The sequence below is a fragment of the Populus trichocarpa genome, chromosome 2, assembly GCF_000002775.5.
Source record: "Populus trichocarpa isolate Nisqually-1 chromosome 2, P.trichocarpa_v4.1, whole genome shotgun sequence".
NCBI classification, from domain to species: domain Eukaryota; kingdom Viridiplantae; phylum Streptophyta; class Magnoliopsida; order Malpighiales; family Salicaceae; genus Populus; species Populus trichocarpa.
The window spans coordinates 8421281-8447113 of NC_037286.2; the positions used below are offsets into that span (position 1 = coordinate 8421281).

The 25833-nt window shown below is 33.5% G+C and overlaps 1 protein-coding gene and 1 long non-coding RNA gene across 3 annotated transcripts; both read left to right on the forward strand.

Moving 5' to 3' along the window:
- The first annotated feature begins 1410 nt into the window (after positions 1-1410).
- On the forward strand, positions 1411-5034 carry LOC7488181 (receptor protein-tyrosine kinase CEPR1). Its single transcript, XM_002301090.3, has 2 exons — positions 1411-4129; positions 4407-5034. Exons 1-2 carry the CDS (start codon positions 1438-1440, stop codon positions 4799-4801), a joined length of 3087 nt encoding a protein of 1028 aa, XP_002301126.3. The 5' UTR covers positions 1411-1437; the 3' UTR covers positions 4802-5034.
- A 13724-nt stretch (positions 5035-18758) lies between these two features.
- LOC112326528 (uncharacterized) lies at positions 18759-24756 on the forward strand. 2 transcript variants are annotated; one of them, XR_002980207.2, is made up of 4 exons: positions 18759-19499; positions 21588-22199; positions 23401-23828; positions 24156-24756. It is a non-coding gene; the product is annotated as an uncharacterized LOC112326528 (long non-coding RNA). The 2 variants fall into 2 exon arrangements; XR_002980208.2 differs by having other exon boundaries at positions 24160-24756.
- Positions 24757-25833: the final 1077 nt, after the last annotated feature.

Sequence of the window (25833 nt, forward strand, 5' to 3'; positions counted from 1 at the left end):
TTATAAAATAAATACATGTTACTATTAAAAAAATACATGTATTTTTTGTAAAATAAATATATAAATAAGAAAAATAAAATTTTCCTAACAAAAAATATTTATTTTCTAAAATTTAAATCGTTAATTGTTTTGTAAATATTTATTTTAATTGGCACAAGATTAGATTTGAAAAACTACCTCGCAGCATCACTGAACTGGTCGGTGATTCCTATACTGAAATACAAGTGCATGTCTCCCTGCCACCATATATAAGCCAGGATGGTGCTTGCTTGCTGTTATTATGCTTTTGCCCAGCGCAAAGAGCTGAGGCGCTTTTGGAAATGTGATGTAAATGGTGTTTTATAAAAAATTAGAATTTATTTTGTTAATTTTATATATATATATATATATATATATATATATATATTTAAATTGTTTTAATTATACATATATCAAAAATAAATTTAAAAAAATAAAAAAAATATTTTAATATATTTTCAAATAAAAATATATTTTAAAGAGGAACTAACACTATAAAATCAAACGCTACCTTGCAGATCAGGAGAAATCTATTCTCTTCCAATAGCAAATGCCAATATTCCTCCACTTTGAGTAGATCCAAACAGAGAGTGGGAGAATACTCCTGCAGTCTTCTGGTTTGATAGAAGACAAAAGTTTTGGTAATCATGATCCTGCGTGGACAACACGGATGCAATCACAGAATGCATTGCTGTGATCTTTCTGTGCCTTTTCTTTACTTAATTTAACACAATCACTTAAACAATTATTTTGGAATATGGTCCCTGCACTTGTAATGCAAATTCCCCAACACGATAATATTATTCCCACCTGTCCATCCATGGAGTTTTTTAATCGTATCCTTCATTCACCAAGAATCTTGAGGGAGAGAAAAATAATAGCGATAGAAGAAAAAACTCAACATGTAATTTTATACACGCATGGCACAGGTCAACCAAGATTCAAAGGTGTGCATTTAACCTGTCAGGATTGCCATGCCTTGCCAAAAGCCTCATGATTTCTGTGGTCGTTTTTAATGCTTGTTCAGAAGAAAACAACAATACTCCAGGGGATGATTAATTTCTCCTGCAGACCAGGATACTGTAAGAACTGACAGAAACAAATTTACGAGCCTTGGACAATGCAACGCTCCCTGTGCATCGCGCGCAAAGAAGGAGATTTGATGGTATAGCAGCATGGACATGCATGGATTCTGCAGATGGTGCTTGGTGGTCAAGATCTAATTAAACTTAGGCTGGAGGCCATCCAATAGAAAAGTTGATTGATCACATCAAGAGGTCCTGATCACAGCAAAATAAGTTGATTAAGATGAGATACAGTTTATTCAAAAAAAATCTTACAATGATAAAGGAGCTGCACTTATGTTATTCTCTACATGAGTTGGTGGGGTATAAACGTAAAGCCTCTTTATGGAAAGATATGTATGTGCACCTCTCTCTTTCTCAGTGCTACCACAGGAACCTGCTTTTCATCATCAAGACTAAAACTGCTGCACCCAATGATCCCCTCAATCATGTCGACATTTATATACTTCTTCGCTTCCTCATCTCCTTCTCTGCAACGACCAACTTAACCACCTCCTCCATCTCTCCCTGGCTCTTTCTCCCCCCCCCCCCCCCCCCAACTCAAATGGCTTTTCAATCTATTATCCTCCTTTTTGTGTCACTGATTTCTCTAACCTATCCTATACAAACTATCAGCACTAACCCATATCAGTTCTTCAATCTCATGAAAGCTTCCTTGTCAGGAAATGTCCTGTCTGATTGGGATGTCACGGGAGGGAAATCATACTGCAATTTCACAGGAGTTAGCTGCAACAGTCGAGGATATGTTGAGATGATTGACGTAACTGGGTGGTCAATTTCTGGCCGTTTTCCATCTGGAATATGCTCTTACTTTCCAGACTTGCGTGTTCTTCGTCTAGGCCACAACAGTCTCCACGGTGACTTCCTTCACAGCATCGTCAACTGCTCTTTCTTGGAAGAGTTGAACTTGAGCTTTTTGTTTGCTACCGGAACATATCCAGATTTCTCACCATTGAAATCCTTACGGATACTTGACGTGTCATACAACCGCTTCACGGGTGAGTTTCCCATGTCAGTAACAAATCTTTCCAATCTTGAGGTGCTCAACTTCAATGAAAACGATGGCCTCCACTTATGGCAACTGCCGGAGAATATTTCTAGGCTGACAAAGCTCAAAAGCATGATCTTGACAACCTGCGTGCTGCATGGTCCAATCCCAGCATCAATCGGAAACATGACATCCCTTGTTGATCTTGAATTAAGCGGGAATTTCCTTTCTGGTCATATCCCTGTAGAGCTTGGATTGTTGAAGAACTTGCAGCAACTTGAGCTCTACTATAATTACCACCTTTCCGGCAATATACCTGAGGAATTTGGAAACTTGACAGAGCTTGTAGATTTGGACATCTCAGTCAATAAATTGACAGGAAAGATTCCAGAATCTGTATGTCGCCTTCCCAAGCTTGAGGTCCTGCAGCTTTACAACAACAGTCTCTCAGGAGAAATCCCCAGTGCTATCGCAAGTTCAACAACCTTGCGCATACTCTCAGTTTATGATAACTTTCTGACAGGAGAAGTGCCGCAGGACCTGGGGCACTTATCAGCTATGATCGTCGTAGACTTGTCAGAGAACCGCCTATCAGGGCCATTACCATCAGATGTTTGCAGGGGAGGTAAACTGCTCTACTTTCTTGTCCTGGATAACATGTTTTCTGGAGAGTTACCTGATAGCTATGCAAAATGCAAGACTCTTCTAAGGTTTCGACTGAGTCATAACCATTTGGAGGGCTCAATACCTGAAGGTATTCTAGGCCTTCCTCGTGTTTCAATTATTGATTTGAGTTATAATAATTTTAGTGGTCCAATTTCAAATACAATTGGAACTGCGAGAAACTTGTCAGAACTGTTCGTACAAAGCAACAAGATTTCAGGTGTTATACCTCCTGAAATTTCCAGGGCTATCAATCTGGTAAAGATTGATCTCAGCAGTAATCTCCTGTATGGCCCCATACCTTCTGAAATTGGCTATCTAAAGAAGCTAAATTTACTGATCTTGCAAGGCAACAAGCTGAATTCTTCCATCCCCAAGTCGCTATCTTTGTTAAGATCTCTCAATGTTCTTGATCTTTCCAACAACCTCTTGACTGGAAGTATCCCTGAAAGTCTGAGCGAGTTGTTACCAAACTCCATCAACTTTTCAAACAATCTTCTCTCTGGTCCAATACCTCTCTCACTGATTAAGGGGGGACTGGTGGAGAGTTTTTCAGGCAACCCAGGTCTCTGTGTTCCAGTCTATGTTGATTCATCAGATCAAAGTTTCCCCATGTGTTCACACACTTACAATCGAAAGAGGCTAAATTCTATCTGGGCAATCGGAATATCAGTAGCTATCCTAACTGTTGGAGCTCTCCTGTTTCTAAAACGACAATTCAGTAAAGACAGAGCTGTCAAGCAACACGATGAGACCACGGCTTCATCATTCTTCTCCTACGATGTAAAGAGCTTCCACCGAATAAGTTTCGATCAACGTGAGATCCTTGAAGCTATGGTTGATAAGAACATAGTGGGCCATGGAGGATCTGGGACTGTGTACAGAATTGAACTGAGCAGTGGAGAGGTTGTTGCAGTGAAGAGGCTGTGGAGTAGGAAATCGAAAGATTCTGGTTCAGAGGATCAATTGCTTTTGGATAAGGAGTTGAAAACCGAGGTAGGGACTCTAGGAAGTATAAGGCACAAGAACATAGTCAAGTTGTACTGTTATTTCTCGAGTTCGGATTGCAACCTGTTGATTTATGAGTATATGCCAAATGGGAACCTTTGGGACGCCCTTCACAAAGGGTGGATCCATCTGAATTGGCCCACCCGTCATCAAATAGCAGTTGGAGTTGCTCAGGGCTTGGCATATCTCCATCATGATCTCTTGCCACCAATCATTCACAGAGACATCAAGTCAACCAACATCCTGCTTGATGCTAACTACCGGCCCAAAGTTGCAGATTTTGGCATAGCCAAGGTTTTGCAAGCTAGAGGAGGGAAAGACTCCACCACCACTGTCATTGCAGGGACCTACGGTTATTTGGCCCCGGGTAATGCATCTCTTTGTTAGCTCAGTAAAATGATTGCTATACTAATCTTATAGTTTCACCTGTCAATACTCGTGAGCTTTCAATTGCATTAATTAACTACTTTTATAGGTATTGCGTACAGACACTTGTATATCAGCATAACCAGTATATTACCTGCAGTCACGCTGTGATGAATCGTTTTCTTCTTCAAATAAAATAATCTATCTATTTATTTAACTCAGTTTCCATTTATTAATCTGTCAACTGATTTTATTCAATTCAATTTCCCTCGTGACAGAATATGCGTACTCATCTAAAGCAACAACCAAGTGTGATGTCTACAGTTTTGGGGTGGTGTTGATGGAACTAATAACTGGGAAGAAGCCAGTAGAGGCAGATTATGGAGAGAGCAAGAATATTATAAATCTGGTTTCAACAAAAGTGGACACCAAGGAAGGAGTGATGGAGGTGCTGGACAAGAGGTTATCAGGGTCTTTCAGAGATGAGATGATTCAGGTTCTCCGGATCGCCATCCGATGCACCTACAAGACCCCAGCCCTTCGACCCACCATGAATGAAGTTGTCCAGTTGCTGATCGAGGCAGGCCAGAACAGAGTCGATTCTTTCAGGTCATCAAATAAGAGCAAAGAGGCATCAGACGTCACTAAAATAAAGAACCAGTTTGAAATATGATTGCAATAGGAGTATGGCGGGGATGTAGGTTAAGAGTAATATAGCAACTATATACAATAGCATTGTCTCCAGAAACTTTTGAGAGACTTGTCATAAAGAGTAACTTAATCTTCTTTTCGTTTAACTAAAGTAGCTTTCAGATTAATCTCTTTTATTTTGCTTCTTTTCCATTTTGTTTTACTGCTCTTGTAAGTTATATGAGGAATTTTATCAATACAACTGCTTTATAGTAACGCACAGCATCTATCTTTCATCGACCCACAAACGAAATCATTCTCTAGCTTTCAAGAATTTTGTTTTTTTCCTCTTTATCCTTTCACAAGAGTGATCCAAAGAAAAGAGACTCAAAAAAGAAGTCCCCAAGTGGATGAGGGTGGAAGGTTCTTATTAGTCCCGATTCTGATTATAAAATCCAAGCCATGATCTATGTATGAAGGGTCCACTTCAGCTGCCATGCTATATATGCCCTCTAAAAAGATAAGTCGACAGATCGATTGATTGATTAGAATCTGTCTCCATTTAACTCAGGGAAAGAAGGCAAAGCAAGAGACTTCTAATTTATCCTGTTTCACCCTTTACCGAGCGAGTTGATTGATTTATTGCTTTGTTGCAGTGGATGTGTAGGAAGGGTGGAAAAATGGAACCAAGCTTGTTTCACCTTAGATAGTGAGCCAAGTACCTCCACCTATTAAAGGTATTCTGAGTGAGACACAGGATTCTTCCATTTTTCTTATGGCTGAGTATCATATCGTTATGATGCTCTGATAACTGGCTCTTTCCACAGGCAGCATTGAGGTGCAGATTGTTCTACTCGTTCACCGAAACAAAAACTGCTACGATCTCTCAATTTCACGATGAAAGCAGCAGAGATTGAACAAAGAGAGAGGGCGTTTTCTCTGGTTGATTCAGCAGGTGTTCCGGTTGAAAAACTGGCAACAGGGAACAAGCATGAGCACATGACAGTGTGCACAGCTACACGTGTGGGCATGTTTCTTCAGCAATCAGGAGTTGCTTGCGGGGTCCTTAAAAGAAGAAGAATATGATTCATGGAGACAAGCATTTCTTGCTTTTTATCGTGGTGGAGAGTCCACAAAAGAGAAGTGCTACAACACTTTTATTGAAGGAATAGTTCTGGGATGACATGACAGGGTATCAACTATCAGGACATGCTTGGCTGTTATCATAGGAAGCTTTATAATCCAGGACAGACATGTCCTTTACAGGTGCACGGAGCCAAATATCAATAATTGCAGATTATTCTTTGCGTTTTAGATCACAAAAGTCACAAGCCATTGTTCTCACTCTCTCCATATTGCCACCCATAAACATAACAAAGCAATGATGAGAAGATTAATTTTCTCTGAATCACATACCCACTGACATTTAAGTAATTGAGAGTTGCGAAAAATTACCTGTTCGTACCACTTTGACGCTAATGCTAATGTCACTCTAAGCCTGTAAAAATAATTTAGTAGTTAATCCAACTATTGTGTGCTTGGCATTAAAAAACAAACGTGATGATAATCATTGCTGGGTCGAATAAACACATAACATGGAGTCTGAGCAAGGAGAGAACACCGAGTTCATGGTACCCTCCCTTTCTATAATGAACATCTCCATGTGATGGAGTGGAAGTGGTGCACTCCGATTAAAGAACATTTTATTCCACTATTAAGACACGTCTGAAGTGCGGTAACTGGACTCCGATACACCATCGATTATGCGATTTTGGAGCAGTGAATGTGCATTTCAGGGTTTAGGCCAAGCTGGTTTGCTAGAATGGAGTTAGGGCTGCGTTTAGGCAATTTGCAATACACGTGATGTGCTCTGCAGATTAAACAGAGAGTTGCAACTACAGCCAGAAGTGGGCAACGGGACTCTTTTCCTGCTAACTAAATGGGGTCCTCACCTCAAAATAATGGCCTCTTTGAGGCCGTTGACCAACGGCACCAACTCTCTTTTGCTCCCTCCTTGATGCATCTATGCTTATGATAAAGAAATAAATTTCTGCAGTCCTGTATTTTTATTGAATCTAATCCCGTTCTGTTTCTTTATAGTTTGTTTGGAACCGATTATAGTATTTAATTTACATTCAATTTATAAATAAGTTCAATTCATTTTATTTTTTGTATTACCCCATCACTTTCATTTCATTGCTTCAAAGACCTTTAAAAACAAATGAGTAAATAACAAATGGGTAGATACGTGTGTGTATTGGAAAAACTAGTTTTAATATTAAATTTTTTTTATTTAAAATTATAAATCATAAGGGTTGATATATTTATTTTTGTATAATTTTGACAAAGGATTCCAAACATATTGTTATTGCTATTTTATTATACAATATAAAGGAAACGGTAAAATAACGTAAAAATGAAAATTTTGTAATTTTTTTACTATAGTGATGGCATGATTATAATTTTTTATTTTTTTCAATTTTTTAATGCAGCGGTGGAAAATTTGTAATTTTTTGTGAAAAAATAAATTGTTTTTTTTCTTTACACTTGATATTTTTATTAATTTATACTTCGTCTATTTATCATAGTTCTTTTTGTTTTTATTTTCATTCTTTTGTAGTTTTTTTTTAAAAAACATTTTCCTTTTTTATTCCTTCAACTTTTTTTAAAAAAATATATTATTTTTTATTCATAATATTTGAAATATTTATCACTCCACATTTACAATCTCACGTGCATCCATCCCTTTTTAGAATAGGTCTGGTGTGCGGAATTAGCTTGACAAGTCTAAGTAGTGTCTAATTTTTTTTTTCTAATTTTTTTAATTTATTTTTTTAAAAAATAATATTTTTTTAAATAACTTTTTTATTTAATATTTAAATTAATATTCATTCTTTCTAATTTTATAAATTCTTTATTTAGCTTTTCTTAAATAATTATTTGACCTGAATGAATATTTATAATAATATTATTTATTTATTTATATATTTATTGGCATAGATACTAGATAGTTTTTAATTTATTTAATTAAATGCGGAATTTTTGATTTATTATAAGAATTTTTCTAGTAAAAGATGGTATGAAGAGCTACATATTTTTTTTTCAGAAAAAAAAAATACAATAGCTAGTATCTATATTATATTAGATGGTAACTTGAAAAGGTAAACCCATATAGCAGCCGTGCCCAAACAATCGGCCCGCAGCGATCTCCTCGTACCAGCAGTCTCGCCGGAATTTGGTGGAACCGAACGAGTGCCTGTGATAGCCAAGGTTCCTGGTCTTTTCGGTCTCTATATACCTCTACAAATCAGAATTCATTTCGTTGAATAATGAATTCTGATATCGATATAGGTTAAGCACATGCTTGAAGTGAAACTTCACCGTGATCAAGTTGGCCTAATATCAGAATTAATACAGCCAGCTGATGCACGGATTAATGCTCAAATCTACGGATTAACGACTCATTGAATGTGAGGTGGCTTGTGCTTTTTTGAGTAAAAAGCATGTTTTTTTAGCTTTTAGAGGTGTGGTTTGTGCTTAAAAGGTATTGTACCTTTGACAAAAAGCCACCACACCTCCAAGCCAAACACACACAAATTGTCTGTCGTATTGCGGGATTGAGATTTTGAAATCTTTATTGCCATTTCCTTCCCATCGCCTTAACTCTGAAGTTCAAGATTTGACCGAAGACTCCAGAATGCAACGACCGGCAACCCAAGTAGAGATGCAATCCCTCCATGCCCTCTCCGAGGAGACACCTCCTTTCTTAAATGTCTCGGCTACGTCAACAGACTAGTCAAGGGGCTCATGCCTGCACGTGGAAATTGGGATTACATGATTCTTGACGTTTTTATTGTATTGTGTTATCTTGTTATTCAATTTTTATATTCCTGTATGGATAAAGGATGCAATACTCAAAACTACATCCAGCTAATAATATTTATAAAAATAGGATTTAGCAAAGATAAAAATTTCTATTAGAAATAACTAATCAAGTTTATTTCCATATATTCCTTCCATGTTCATACGATACCAATAAACTCATTGACATTATTAACCTTTTTATTTTTTAGGAACAACTAATCAAGTTAATTTCCATATATTTCTTTCATGTTTATGCCGATATCACGGAACTCATTAATATCATTAGCCTTTTTATTTTTTTAGGAACAGCTAATCAAGTCAATTCCTATATGTTTCTTTCATGTTAATGCCGATGTCAATGAACTCATTGACATCATTAACCTTTCTATTTTCTAGGAACAACTAATCAAATTCAATTACATTTCTTTCACCCTTTATCTTTTCATTTATCAATCATTATATGCATATTTATACAAATTACAAAATTAGTAGGCAATTGCGCAATAGTTTATGTAAGCAGTGAGTTCATACTGGCGTGAACTTGGGCTTGAATAATGGATTGTCCAAGCCAAGCAAAAATGCAACTAACCTAGTGGTAATAGGACTGTAATTGGCTATGGAAGTTATCACAATGTTGTGGGTGACAATTATAGCAAAGTAATGGGTGGTGATGGTGTTTCCAAGCATGGCTAGTTATAGAACATGGGGATGATGGACATACATGAGGCATAGCCAAAAGTGATTTTGAAAACTACCAAGTTCATGGAACACAAGGGTAAACCACTACCTCCTAACTTGTTGGAAATTGAAACCACCATGTTTATGGAAAAATAGGGTAAAATTGCCTAAATACTCATTTAAGGGGAGATTTTCTTTGTAACTTCTATGTATATACTCTATGTATAGGCTAGAAAATAAGTTGTGTAACATGTGATATGTGCATTGCACACACAAAAAAGTGTTGAGTTAATAAAAGGTAGAGATTTTTTTTGTAATTGTTTTATTTGTTCTGTGCATATACACTACTTTTTTTTTTTACTTATGTATTTTTGCTCACTCGCAACTTGTAAGAATAGAAAAAACTTTTTAAATGTGAGACACTTAATTATAGATAAACACAAGTAAAGCCTCCAGTAGGAGATAGATTTTCATATTTTAGTGAACCCTTTCCATCATTTAAATCCCTTTCATTGCATCCATTTTTTTTTCTTTTTTCCTATTTTGACTATTTTTTTAAAAGAGTTTTTTAGAGAGAGAGAGAAAGAGTTGTATTAACATTAATACGGTTTATATACCACAAGAGGTGAGAAGTATTAAAGAATAATATAAATCATATATTGGAATCTTACCTAACAGTTTAAACTATTGGATTGAGATGGTTCTTTGATAAAAAAAACTGAATTACAAAACCACATCAATTAATTAAAAAAAAAAAAGGAATTACCTCTGCAAATTCATAAGTGGTTATATTATCCAATATTAATATTTTTCTTATATTTTTTATAGCCCCTCGCATAACATAGCCCTTCATGTTATGTTTTTTTTTAAAAAAAAAAAGCTTAATATTGGAATTAGTTACAACACTACTAGAGGTTGTTTGTTTAAGAGGCTGCGTCTGTGTTTGAAGCCAAACGCAAGCGCAACCTGTTTGGTTCCCCCAAAACACAGTTTACTGTGTATGGGGGATCCACATATATTTGACAAAAACACAAGTTTGCGGAAAGCAGCTCTCAGCTGCTTTTTGCAAGCCTGTGGATGATGCATTCAGTGGAGAGTGAAACTCTCCCACTCTCCACTAAACGTTCACAGTGGAGTTCAACTTCACTGTTCACGTGAACAGTGGTGTATGATTCCGGTCGAAAACTAAATGCATTGAACCAGATCCGACCCAGTAAAAAAAAATTATTTTTTATTTTTAATTGTGTTTTATTGATGATGTAGCGTTTGCAGAATTTGATAGCAATCTCAATTTTGTTCCTGATTATATTTTACCTGATGTTGTTGTGTACTTAAGAAACCAAGAAAATTGTAGTCATTGTCGAATGTATTTCATACGTGATGGAATTGTAGATAATTTAATTGAACAATAAAAAATATTTTATATAAAGTATTATTTATTTCATGATGTAATAGTAGTAGTTAAATTTACAATATTTAAATTCAAAACCATCAATATTAATATATATATTTTAATTATTTTATAACCTCAATTTGAAAACCAATTTTTTAACCAAACACATTAAATTACTTTTTGTTCAATCTCAAATTCAACCACAGTTTTAACTAAATATATATAAATACCAAACCAACCTTAACTAAAAGTATATTTTATAAAATAATTTTTTTCAAATCTCAACCATAAAAATTACCGCAATACCAAACACACAAGTCAGCGTAGATATCTATTCCCAAGGAAACGTACAAACCCAATTGATGTGCCTATCTTTATTTTTTTAATTCCAAGCCTTCTCTCAAGAAACTCAGCAAACAAACTCCGTACAGCATGATTTTTTACATTTTGAAACTTAATAGCCACGTAACATTTATTCTATCAATTGATTGCTACTCTAGATTCAAAGAACTTATTTACCGTCATGGCATCTCAATAGCATGACCTTTCATATTTTTTCACAAGAAAAATAAAATCAGTGTAATTTTATTAATTACAACAGTAAAGTCAACATAGAATATTAAATGCATTTATTAACAATTAACATTCACACCTCAATTAATATTTTAAAATAAATAGCACTTAATAAAAAGTCTGCTTTGATAATACTGCCCCCACCCCCCCCCCCCCCCCCCCAACATCAACTCTAACGTATTGAAACTATGAAAATATTTAACTATGTAATCTTGTTAATCGCAACACCAAAGTGATATTAATCTCCAAGGAAAATTGCATACCCTTTCGATGCACCTAACTTGATTTTTTTCACCATATTAATTGTATTTATTAATATTCAACACATAAATTATTATTTTTTTCAAAATAAACGACACTTAATATGGAGTATACTTTGATTAATACTAAGATAATGTTTAGTATTACAGTAGTGGTTGTTTTTTGAAATATTTTTCGCTCAGAAATGTATCAAAATAATATTTTTTAAAAATTTAATTTTGACATCAACATATCAAAACGATCTAGAAATATAAAAAAATATTAATTTTAAATTAAAAAATATTAAACTTTTACCGATAAGTCGCGTTCTCCTACACTACCTAAGCTTTGTTGTCTCAACAACTCACCACAAAAACTCATATATCCATTCAATACACCAAACTTGAATTTTGTTTCATTATATTAAATACATTCATTAACGATCCATTAACATCAACATCTAAATTAATCTTTCAAAATAAATGACACTTAATAAAAAATCTACTTTGATTATTAATAAGCTTTCTATTAAGAAACGCATCACACGAATCCTCACAACATGACCCTTCACATTTTGAAACTGGAAAAATGATTATGAGGCACCTAATATTTATTTTATAAGTTGATGGAAATTCTAGATATAAATAACCTGTCAACTGTCAATACAAATCTGATACATCAATTTAGAATTCAAAGAACTTTTTAGTGTTATATATTGTCCTAATAAGTAATATTTTTAAATAAATCACAATATATTAAAATTATATTAACGTTAAAATAGGTCTAATTTACGGATACCGATATCAATTGTTTTTTAAAATAATTATTTTAGAAATATATTATAATTATTTAAAAAAAAACATTTTGAAATGCTACCATTCTCACAACAAATGGTTAAGGTTTTGAAATATACAAGATTTATGTTTTTTCTGTTCACATCAAACCACCCGAGGATTTAATTTTAAAATCAATGCTGAAATCTATCATATTATTGTTATAGGTTATGATTATTTTTTAAAATATTTTTAACTCATAAATATATCAAAATAATATATTTTTTATTTTTAAAAATTATTTTTGATATCAATATATCAAAATGATTTAAAAATACTAAAAAAATATTAATTTAAAATACAAAAACAATCAACACCTAAACATGATAACATTAATTTACCAACAGCCAGTGAGACCAGGACAAAATAAAAACAAGGAGGAGAGTTGCTGTCAGCTGACGCCTAATGGAAGGAAAGGTAGCAACTGATGAGTACAGTAATCGTCCAATCAAGCATTTAGGTGATATGTGAGATTGAATTTTAATTTATTTTTTATTAAAATTTGATTTTTTTTAATATTTTTAAATTATTTTGATATACTGATTTTAAAAATAAATATAAAAATAATATTATTTTAATATATTTTTAAATAAAAAACACATTAATTAAAAAAACAAACAAGTAATCTATATCATACTCAACCCCTTGCCACAACTCTTAAGAGATCCCCCGCCACAGATTTGAAAGTCTATGTTAGGGATGTGCTGGTTAGGTTTTCAATTTCCGGATTCCCTCGTTTGTCTCTCTCAACTTCCATTTCAACCGAAGAAAACATATAAAACTCGAGCAGACTAGTACACAAGTATTTGTTATATCGTTAATAAAATGACAATTAAAATAGACAAATTAAGGTTGCAAAAACTCTAATTAAGATAACTATTCAAAGGTTGGTAATTCAAGCGATTCGATAATTATTCTTTTTAAATAAGATTTTAAATTCGAGTTTTGTGTATAAAATATATCATTGTAAAAAAAGTTTTATTTTTTAATGGAATAATTCGACTTAACCAGATTAATTGAGATTCGGCGACCTTTCGAATACCAGAATTTAGAGAAAATAATAATAATAATAATAATAATTAAGATAAGTCTGGATCCTGGCAAAACTTGAATAAAAACTAAAACAGAAGCTGTATTGGCCCGCAACACATGCTTTTACCACGAGTCCCTTTCCCTTTTGCTTTCCAAATTTTTGTTAGAAGGAAGGAAAGTATTGGTGGGGGCTATTTTTGTCATGTTAAGTGCCCTTGTCATTTCGAGTCCTTGCCGCTGGGGTTTCTATGAAAGGGCCGTCTTTTCTCTTGTTTCTTTTTTTGGTTTTGACAGCGAAAGCATCCCCTGTGATGTTGCTTCTTTTATTGTGACCCCGCCAGTGACGTTTAAGGCACAACAGCCTTTTTTTATAGGCCTCTTACCCTCTCCCTGTCAACATAGCAGAGCGCCAGAGCCCTTCGGGCGGCTACATATTAAAGAAAATATTTACTCGTATTTAACATTAATCAATCACGCCCCTCCACCTATCCACGAAAGAAACTATAATTGTTTCTTTGAACGTGGTGCTGCTGTGTGAAGCTGGAGGCAAAAACATCTTCTGCTGCTATAAGCCAGGTTTGTCTGACAGGCAATTCATAATGCTTATTGACAGGCACAAGCCTGCTTTCTTCCTCGGAACAACAGTTCTTATGTGTGGGGTCTTCGTGCTCCTGCAGGCTCCGAGCGTTTTGGCCATCTCGCATTGATTTGAACATTAATGAAACTTTATTTTCTAAACTCGGAGTTTTTGTTATTCGCTGGATGCCACCACCGAGATTCAAGATAATAGAGCCCATTAATGTTTTGTTGCGTGCAGGTAACCTGCACAGTAAGTATTGTGGCGTTCTTGGTCTATTCGCTTAAATGTTCAACAGTTAACAATATCGACTGCCACGATTTTTTAGTTGGAACCGGACAGTAAAACAAATGTTACGGGCTTGCAGAAAATTGCCGACAACTTCATTGGAGGAAACCAGGTGCACCCGATTTATTACTTAACTTTTTACCTGAGGGGGGCTTTTTACAGTGATATGACTCCTGGATGTTTACTGTATAGAAGATATAGATAAAAAAAAAAGAAAGGAAAAAGATTATATATAATTTCATTAAAAAGTTATAAGAATTATCTGTTTTTGTTAAAAATATATATATATTTTTTAATACTTTATCGGGTTTCTCTTCTCTCCTTTTTCTCGGGTCTATCTGTAAATATTCAGTATTTATGGTTTGGGTCACATAAAATTTCTCTGTCTTTTTCTTACGATAAATTTCATATTTAATATGATACCTATATTACCCACTATATTTATTTAAAATAATCACAACTTGGGTGGTTTTTTTTTTGTTTTCACCATTTTTTAAATATTTAATTTTGCTCTTTTGTAAAATATTTTATTATTGTATAGTTGTTATTATATTGCCATTATTGTTAACTTTAGAAAAATTCAAATGTAATAATGATTATAACAAAATATAAAGATTGATGAAAATCTTAATTTTTCTAAAAAATATAAATATCAAATTTTTAAATCTGTCGTTGGATACTACAGGGATTGTAACAAGATTTATTTGAGATAAAATTTTGAAAAGTGAACTTATTTGTCTTTAAAAAATGTCATAGAACTTACTGGTAATTTTAATTTTTAAGATTAAACTTATTTATAATTTTCCAAAAAAATATAATAATTTAAAGAGCAAATCATATTTCTGACTCTATAGATTGATGCCCCTTTATTTTAAAAATTCTTAATGTTCCTTTTATATTTTTTAAAGATTTCTAATTTTTCCCTGCTGTCAAATAACTAGCAAAGAAATCCCACTTTTTTCATATTTTAATTTTGATTTTTTAAGTTTATTGCGACATTCAGTGAGCATGGCTGGGTCAAGAGGACATAACTCTGAATAAACTATGGTCGTTGAGATTTACAGGTGTTCAGAAATATAATAATAATTTTTTTAAAAAATATTTTTATTTGAATATATATCAAAATAATATTTATTTTATTATTTTTAATACTAGTATATCAGAATAATTCAAAAATATAAAAAAATTAATTTTAAATAAAAAAATTAAATTTTACCCAATTTCCATTTAGAATATAATTTTGAAACCGATCCAATCTACGGATCAACTTGTAACCTGAGGCTGGAACGAGACTAAACACAAGAGAGATGAAGCTACATCATTGTATTATGTTTAGTGGATAAAAAAACAAAAACAAGATAAAATATAGTAAAGTTTGTTTTATCACTAGTGTGTATTGCTATCAAACCCGACATGCATATAACGATAAATAGAAATTATTAATTTCACCTTGGTTAACAATAATCGTTATCTTTTCATCTAGCTTAAAAATATAACCTCTTTACTCATAAAAATCATTTTAAAAAATTTAAATCATTGTAAACAAAATTATTCATTACTGGAGACAGGGGCGGAACCATAAAATAGAATTAAAAGGAATTAAAATATTAGTTGTTTTATTATTTAAGTTAAATACATTAATATTATTAAGGAAGGGGTAGAAAAAAAAAAATTGCAGGGCCCCGGCCCCTGCCAGCTCCCGTCTCCGTTGCTGACTAGAGAGATAATATAATTAAATCACCATTTACTTAGTCATTGAATCATTTCTTCTAATAATAAAATAAATAATCTGACAAATTATATGTTTAATAAAATATCCGCGCAAGCACAAAATTAAAATCTATAATAATTGAAAATCCAAGATAATAATCCCATCACCAATGCATTCTTTCTATTATCTAATAACCATTAAGCAAACTAATAATGATATTCATTGCCTTTCATGATGTCAAAAAACTCAGTCATTGAGCAAAAAAAATACTCTTATACTTTTTACTATAAATCACCTTTTTATTGATTAATTTATTCAATTATTAAAAAAATAATCTTCTTTGGTTCGTTCATTATTATTAAATTTTATAGAATGATTTATTGTTTATTTTGAACAATTGATTTTTTTATATTAATTTGATGAAATGAAAAAACAAAAATTTTAATATATATTTATATATATATACATGACAAAATAGATTTGAAAATTAATAAATAATAATAAAAACTAATAAAATATATAGGCTTAGAACCGCGCCTAATCACTATTAAGCTTGGAATCCGTATGCATGAGGTAAAACAATTAGATGATATTTGTTCATGTGAACAACACTTTGTTTACTGTAGCCTTCACCAACCCTCTCTGAATTGAAAGGGTGATTGTAGTTTTGATTGTTTTTTAAAGTGTTTTATTTGTAAATGTATTAAAATAATATTTTTTTTATTTTTTTAAAATTATTTTTGACATTAATATATCAAAATGATTTAAAAATATCAAAAAAATATTAATTTGAAGCAAAGAAAAAAATAAAAAACGCAAAAACAAACTGGCCACGTGTCATTAGATTTTCCGCACTTGAGATTATATATATATATATATATATAAACACTCCATTCGACACTATAAAACACAAATCCAACTTTAAAACCCTTTCTTTAAATAATTAATCAATACACAAATTCAAATTTAAACTATTTAGTTCTAGAACTTCAGATCCATACGCCTCCCAGATCCAAAATAAAACTGTTCAAATTATATGTCTATGAAGTCCTTACAAGAAAAACTTTATTTTGATAATAATCTTGCTCGATAATTTGGTCAAATTTTATCCGGTCGAACATTTTCTTCCTATTTTGCTTTTATATTTTTTTTAGTTTTCAAACACAACCGTATAAGTTAAATTAATAAAAACCAATGATGGAAATCTGAAAGCAGGGGATATAATGTTTAAGGAGACTTTTGTTAAAAGAAAATTAAATTGGGCTGTCTCTATCCACGTCCCTTCCATCCCTTCTTTTTTAAAGGGACAAGAAATTGACTTAAAAGTATTCTCAGGACAAAGACAAAAACCCATTATTATCTCCATTTCAGCAATTAAACATGTTCATATCCATTGTATTTTTATCCCTGCATCTGTATTTTATTTGATTAATGGTGGATAATATGATATAAAATATTTTATTATTAATATGTAATTCATTCAACGGGGTAAAATCTGATAAAAAAACTCTTGAATTGTTTTTTTTTTAAAAAAAACCCTTGTGTGGTCAAAACAATAATATTTTAAAAAAAAACTATTATAAGATTTACCGTTCTAATCCGTGACTTGCCCTATTCTGGATTAGATTCTAAAACTATAATAATAATTATTTTTTAATTTTATACCCCTTAGTTAAACAAGTTAAGAATTAATTTTTTTTACAAATATATCTTAGGGATAATTTTTTTAAAAAAAATTGTATTCGAAAACATGTTTTTTTTGTAATTCCTATTTTAAAAATAGAAATTCACACTAAAATTTTAACATGGAAAAATTTATTATTATAATTCAAATTTTATTTATTCAACTGAACATCTATTTTTTTTGTCATTCTACAGTAACCAACACTTTCATTTTTTTCTCTACAATAATTGCACGCCACAATCTCAAGGGGATGCTATCATGGAGTAATCCTTAACTTCCACCCAATACGAAGCGAATTACTCGAAATAACAAAAACGCTTAAAAGTAAACCACCAATAGGATGTTCTTCTTCTCTGGAGCTAAAGGCATTTCCCCATCATAACTAGAGTTGGATATCTAATATTATCACAAGAATGCCTCGCTTTGTTTATTGGGTGTGATTGTGATTATTTTTTAAAGTATTTTTTATTCAGAAATATATTAAAATAATATTTTTTTATTTTTAAAAATTATTTCTAACATCAACGTATCAAAATAATATAAAAATACTAAAAAAATATTAATTTAAAATAGATATATATCTCAGCAATGAGAAGCGGTTCCAAAAATAAATAAGAAAATAAATAAAAAGGTCCGGACATGAATGCCTATGTATATACAAGCACAAACTGGTAATCGAGAATGGAAAAGAAATAATACTAAAAAAACACACTGAAAAGAAATTAAAGAAAAACTGAAAAGTACAATCTCCAATAACAAAATATACAAATGCACAGAGATGATGCCGAACGCAAGATGCCCTCTCCCTCTTTCCAATTCCAAATCCCATAATGCATACCTAGTCAGATCTGACGTCACTTTAAGTCCAAAAAACACAGCTGTGATTGTAAGGTTACATGTCAACAAGCACCCTTCCCAGCCCCTCCCTCTATTCTCACTGCTTCATGGATTTGATTTTGATTAAATATTATTTTGATTTATTTTTTAGCGATTATTTTCAAAATAAATACAGTGAAAATAAATATATTATTTACCAGTGAATACGTTGGATTCACTATATACCGAACCGGATAAAAAAATAAAACTGGTTATATAAAGATATTATAATTTGGTCCTTTTCAACATCTCGAACGGATAGAGAGGGGGGTGGGGGAGGAGAGAGAGGGAGGCGGAGACAAAACGGTGAGTGTTATAGGAGAAGGGGGAACAAAAAGAAGGTTGAAAATGGCTTTTCACCGACCTTCCAAACTATAATCCCAAAACCCAAAATTGCCCTGCCCTGCCAATCAAATTCCCTTTCTAGTTTAGACCCCAAACGAGCCAACTCTCTCTCTCTCTTCCTTTCTTTAATTCCCTCTCTTTATTACTACTCTCCTTCCCTCTCTCTAAAAACCCCCAAAACCAGACAAACCCAGAAGTAGAGCAGCTCTATGTGTTTGGTGGGCTTGGCTGGGCTGCACTGTTCTTCAATGGCCGCTGTTTTATTCAGTGACCAAGCTGCCCTTGGTTACCACGGGCTCTCCTCTTACTCTGCCTTTGTTAATCAAAGGTCATTTTGGGGCATTCGTATATAGAGAGAGAAGAGTCCCGGTTACAATGTAGGGTGCTTAAAAGGCAGACAGGATGGAGCCAGGCAAAAATATATACGTAGTTTTTTCTCTCTCAAAAAAACTCACACCCCTCTTTTGTTGTTGTTGCTGTTGTTTTTTTCTTTTTTGTTGTTTTTTTTTCTTTTTATTTAAAGGAAGACGGGAGGGAAGAAGAAAGAAGAAGCATATGATTCTTCTTCAACGATGGGTATTTGTTAACACACATCAAAATGCAGAGGAGACAGAAAAAGGAGCATTTTGATGCCTTTTCTTTAACATGTATGTAAGGCTAAAATGTCGTTGGTACTGATTTTTAATATTTATTCGAAATGATTCGGTATTGGTGATGTTGTATGCTTTTAGTAATTTTCCATACATTTCTCAGTTGGTTATCATGACGATGATATAGCTCTTCCTTTTTTATATACATATTATTTTTGGTGATTTTTATTTAATATCTGCAGTGGCGATGAAGGGGGATTGTTATTATGTGGGTTACTTCTTTTCATGCCTTCCTGTACTTTCCTATTAAAGCAAATAAGGAATTTGTGGATTCTGAGATGGGATCCTGGAAAAAACTTGACAGCAGAACAGTTTTTTATTGCATCTATGGCTTTTGAAATTGAGTTCTTGAGCCTTCAAGTTGATTTCTATATGCTTTGATATTCCAAAGGGGGCTCACTCATTAGTTTAAGGGGAAAGAATAAGTGGACCTATTCATTCTTACATCACTTGCCCCCTTGAGTTGTTATTTGATTAATTTTTGTGGTTTTAATTGATGTATAGTTAGAATACAAGGTTTGGACGAATAGTAGTTCGATCCTTGAGGAACAAGATTTGAAGCCTTTCTGAATGCAATCATAGAGGATGTCCATCCATTAAGCCTTTAATAGCAGATCTCTAAGTATACAGTCCTTCAAGGAATCTGTATTAAGGTTACAAGTCTCACCTGTTTCTGGTCTTCATATGAGTTAATGCGAAGAGATATATTATGACTCGACTGTATTACTTACTTCCCGTTCATGTTGATGGAAGGCTAAGAAAACAATGCTTGCACATAGAGGTCATTTCTGCAAGTGAATACTGATACTCTGCTTATGCCATTTTCTCTTCGTCTCCTGTACCTGAAACTGCAACCCTAAAATAATCCTATTTGCCGTTTCCTATTTAGCTGTTGATATAACTTATTGGATTTCTTCTTGCAAACCATGTTACATTTTGCTTCAACCTTTTCTTGCTGCTTCCTGTGCTCCTGTAACATTATCTTTGGTGGAAATAATACTTTTCGGTTGGTATTTATTGTTTATGTTTGCAATGATGGCTGACTTTGTCCACAACATACTCCAGTGCCCTCTTGTTTGCTTAATTTATTTTAACCAAATCAACTGCCTCCTGTTCAAAGACAAGGAACAGCTATTACATTTCTCATTCACATCTTCGGGAACAATATCTCCATGTATGTGTGGAAATTTAAGACTGGTTTTTTGTGTGGAATTATAATATGCGTTGCCATATTTTCGACTGATATTGAATAACTTGCATTTGATGTGGCAAGGAATCTGTCACCGCTCTTATTTGGGGTGAAAACATTTTGAAAATAGTTTTTACCTTGTCTGCCAAGGGACAAGGATATTAATATCTGATTACCCTGGTATCTGTTTGCAAACTATGAAATAGCTATGTTATGCATAGGTTTTTTTTCTTATGTTGCTCAAGTAATTAGCTTCGTACCGTGCCCATGATTTCCCACACACCCTTTAAATCTCAACTTCAAACAATACATTGCTCTTATTTTATTTGCTTTCTCATTTGATCCCCTTCTCTGTCTGAGGTCAATAAATCTTGAACTTATTGCATCCTTTTTGTTGCTCGCAAAATGTTCATACGTGGTTTAAGTGAAACAACCACATGGAAGTTTAAATTGTTGGAGCGAAGATGGTTGTTTAGTGGAATCCCATGCTTCTTTATCATAGTTTCAAGTTTTTGTGTGGATAGTGTTTTGTTTGATGTGGAAGCAGGAGCTGCTGTTTCTAAACTACGTCGGACTTCCGGCTTTGGTCATCTACTACTTTAAGCAGTGAGTGTGATTTTATAGGGCGAGCGGATCATTCTTTTACTTGTAGAATTGAGCATGAACCTTGCATCAGTTTTTATGAACTCTCTGTAAGCCCTTGAAACATTAAATTCCAGGACAGGAGATGATCTTTCATTTTTCGTTGCCCTCCATGTAGACGGTAGACCTACTCTTTTTGGCAGAAGGCATAACGCTTGCTGGTTTATTATGACATCTGACGTAACATGATTTCTGTTTTCTGATATTTTGGATTGACTTGTTGGATATATTGATTATCCTATCCCTTTTTGTAGATTTCTTTGGGGTCTACAGGCTCTGGTCTGTTGCTTATCGGGGGCAAATATTCCAGATACAACATTACTTTATTTTATCAGATGTTGCATGCACTCCTGTTTGACATGGCCATCATGCTCACTATACGGGAGGATATTTCTCTCTTGATGCTCCATGGTTGGGCAACAATGTCATGTGTAGGACATGCATGTCCTCCCAACAGGACGGCAAAAAATTAAGACAAGATGTGGATTGCTCGTATTCTGTCCTATATTGTGAGTGGTTTTCTCGGTTTTGGTGAAAGCGTGACCTCTCGTTAGCCTTGGAAAAATCAGAGGTTGCTATAGGAATGGACACAAATGCCTGCCTGCCATCTCTATGGATAGATAGAGGCTTGGAATGGTCTAGACGGTCATCGAGTGCTTGCTTGCGAATCCATAGAGATCTCGCTTTGATGGTAGTGGATGCTCCCGTGGTCTTGTGGTTTAACATGTAATCGGCACCTCGTTGTATGAGAAATTTTGTTGCAATTTACTCCTCCGTCCACCTACCATCTTACTATGCCGCCCTCATCCAACGGTGCCGTTAAAACTAGAATACGTGAGAGCTACCGGCACGTGTCTCAGTATGAGGTAGGGGGTTTTCCGCAAATTTCAAATGGTGTCCCTTGTCATTTTCAAATGGTCCACATGATTTGCTTTTATTTTAATTTGATCCTTAGGTTGCTTCTTCGTCCTTGTATTCTCTTGAAAATACAAATTAGTTCTTGTGAAAACGTTTTCTTGTCAGAAGGTCTTGGCATGATCACCGTTAACCATGTCAAGGTTGCTAACTATTTTTTTTTGGATAGTTCATAAATTTTTAATTTGGGACAGTAAAACCACATGTTATTAATATATAATTTGTTGAGTTCGCATGGAGTTATGAATTTTTGTTGTTATTTATTGCGATTATGATGGCGGAGGTTTCCTTGATTACTTTTGTTTATCCTTTCATATTTTAATATTTTAATGTGGATTATAATAGTATTATGTTTGAAAATTTTTAATTTGATTCTTAAAAATTCATTTCAATACTAAAATTTATTTTTATTATTTTTCAATACTTAATGAGTAAGAAGAGAGAGAGAAAATGACCTGAAACTAAGAGAGAGAGAGAGAGAGAGAGAGATGATTCATTTTCGGTGCTAAAAAGTGTGTTGTCATGTGTTTCTAGCCATTGTTATTACACTCACCACTGTTACTTCTTTTCTTTGGTTGTTCTGGCAACGGGACAAACGAATATTTAAAATACCCTCTGCGTTTGAGCTGACTGAATTATGCCTGGTCTTGCGTTGCGTTAAACTCAATTGGCACCTACAATACGTGGCTAGTTTTCTAGGCCGCACCTCCCCCACCCCCATCCTTTGCATCTGCATTTTCAATTTTATTAGCTGCTTGCTTCTGTGTTTTGCCTCTGCTGCATATGGAGGTTTTTATTGTATATATTTCTCCATGTTTCCCCCCTCTTTGTTAACTTTTCTTGGCTTCCATTTATGCACTTCCTATAAACTTTACGCATTTAATTTTCTTTTTTCCATGGTTGTTTGCCATTTCTTCCCCTACTTTGCTCACAAAATTATTGATGGATTTCAAAAAGATATATGTTCTCATTTTTACCTCTTCATCATGTGTTAAATGAATAGTTGATTAACTCTATTTACAGCTTAGCTGCAACTTTCTTCCTCCTCGCGTCTGTATGCTTTAGGATTCAGCTGCCATCCATTACACCTTTGCGCCTTTTCTCTTCGCCTTCCCCATTATCATGCATGCTAACAACTTCATTTTAATGCAGGGAGACTTGTTGTGAAGACATTGCTGGATGATTTTTACATGACTCGATCCAGCTTGCTATGTTTTTTGCCTTCGCTTGCAAGTGGTTGCTTGTTTTCTCTATAGGCATTCCAACTTTAGTTATCGTATGCAGAGCCCGAACTCCTTATTCTTGAGGATATCACTTTTTATTTATTTTTTTGCTAAAACATATCTCATGTTTTACCGCGGCCGCTGTTGATTCTCACGTCAAGCATCTTTTTTGTTTTAAATTCTAGACATTTAAAGAAAGCTTCGAACACGCCTTTGATTTTGCTTTTTGTTTGCTTCAATTCTTGGCTTTATTCTTCTTCAGCCATGTTGTCCTTGTAGTAACTATTTTTCCAGGCTATGCAAGATCGCTCCACACTATGAAAGACTGCCCGCTGCAGCGCGCGAGAAGTATACCTGGTAAAGAAACTAAAAGATCTAGTGATTTTAGTGGGGCACAATTTACTATAGCAGTATACCCAAAATAATTGTGCATTTTTTTATATATATTTTTTTGTTACTTGATTTTTTTTTTTATTTGGTACTTTCATGTTGAGTTGATGTGGAATTGTACATGATAATTTATTTCAGCCAATTTAGTGTTGGATTCTCGAGATGTTAGAGTAAAAATCTAGAGCTTGGTAGTTGCTGATACTTTAGCAAAATAAAATGTATTTGATTTGAAATAAATGAATATTTAAGGACAGAATTTGAAATTAAAATAAATGTCTGACCTTTTTTTTCAAGGTAGGGACTAGAGTGGAGGACACGCATCACACCTGTGCGAGGAGGTTGTTGTGGCGATGTGGTGGTGCATGCAGCTTCCTCCAGATCTAACAATGGCCTTTCTTGGTGTCTTTGAAATCATCTCGGTGATGGCTTCCTTGTGAGGCAACGTGTCGCGGTGGTGAGGGTTCGATGTAGTTGATCTATTTTTTTTTTTTTTATCTCATCTCTTTTTTTTTTCTCTTGGTTTCCATGCCTGACCCTCTTCAAAATAGCAGAGTGGCCAATAAGTTTTTTTTTAATCAAATTTGATCTTTATTTTTTTATTGTTATTTTTTTTTAATTTTATCCTTCAACAATTGATTGGTTGGAAATTGAGTTTTGTAATTTTTTTCAATTTACTTTCTATGGGGTAATCCTAATCGCACCATTCGGTTCATGAATTTAGTAAGTTAACAAGGGTTAACTCGGGTTGGGTTTTTTTTGTTATTTTTTTAATTTTTATTTTGTTCGTCAATATTAGATTGGGTTAGGAATGGATCCTTGTAATTTTTTTTCTTTTCATGAGATTATTTCGTTCTCACGATAAGTTTAATAAGTTGAATCGAGTTATTTTTTTTAATTGATTTTGTTTTTGGTTTTTAATATTGAGTTGGGTGTGAATTAAACAAAAGGAATATACATAAAGCATATTACAAAAACCAAGCCCAAAAGCATAAAACTACTTCTTAGATATGAAATTATACATTACTAGCCCAAGTCTCTACATATATGTTCTTAACATGCTTGCCAGGATAGAAAAATCGAAGAGAAAAAAACTCAGGCATCTTCATCGAGCGAAGCAAGCTGGATCTGACAATGAAATAACATGTATAAAAGAGGAAAAGATGTTGAGTAAAGAAAACAATAAGCACAGACCTTGTGCAGGCCTTTTATTAAAATCCATTTGAGCAATTGAGGGTTAAACTCCGCTAGCACCATGGATCCAGATGAACTTTCGTAAAAGATCACCATCGTTGCGCTGTTGATTGCTTGGGAAACTAAGCCGAAAACAAAAGATAAAACCCAGATGCCATGTACAATCTTTCTCTCCCAGCGACCTTCCCCTCTCACGTGCTTTCAGACTCTGAAAGCCAATTAAAAAGTGCCACAGTACTTGCTATATATGGCGAGTACTGCTCATTTTGCTCGAATAGCTAGCCACAAGTAGAGATCAACACTGCTCTGTTTTTTTTTTCCAACTCTCACTAGCTATTATAGCTAAAGATTAGGTTTAAATACCAAGCATGAGGGTGTTCTAATTCGGACGGTTTCCTAATCAAATATATGCAGTAGAAATCATAATTTTTTTTTTTTTGAGAATTTCAAGTATTTCATTACACAAATCTAAAATTGTTTAGAATTTATGTGAAGATTACCTGGAAATTATATGTTCTTTTCAGCTTTGAAAAATTACTTTAGTTTTAGTGTACATGTCATATGAGAAACAACAATATATTAGTTTTAGGTATCCCTTATACATCAATTTACGAGAGCAACTGCTTCATTTCATAAAGAAAAATGAAAATAATATCCACTGATCTCCAATAGAACATTGACTATGAGCATTTAAGAACAATACTTTGATGTAATATGATTCTTATAATTATAACAACTTTATAATTTTATATGCAAAATATTTTTGTTCTATGGACTTTAT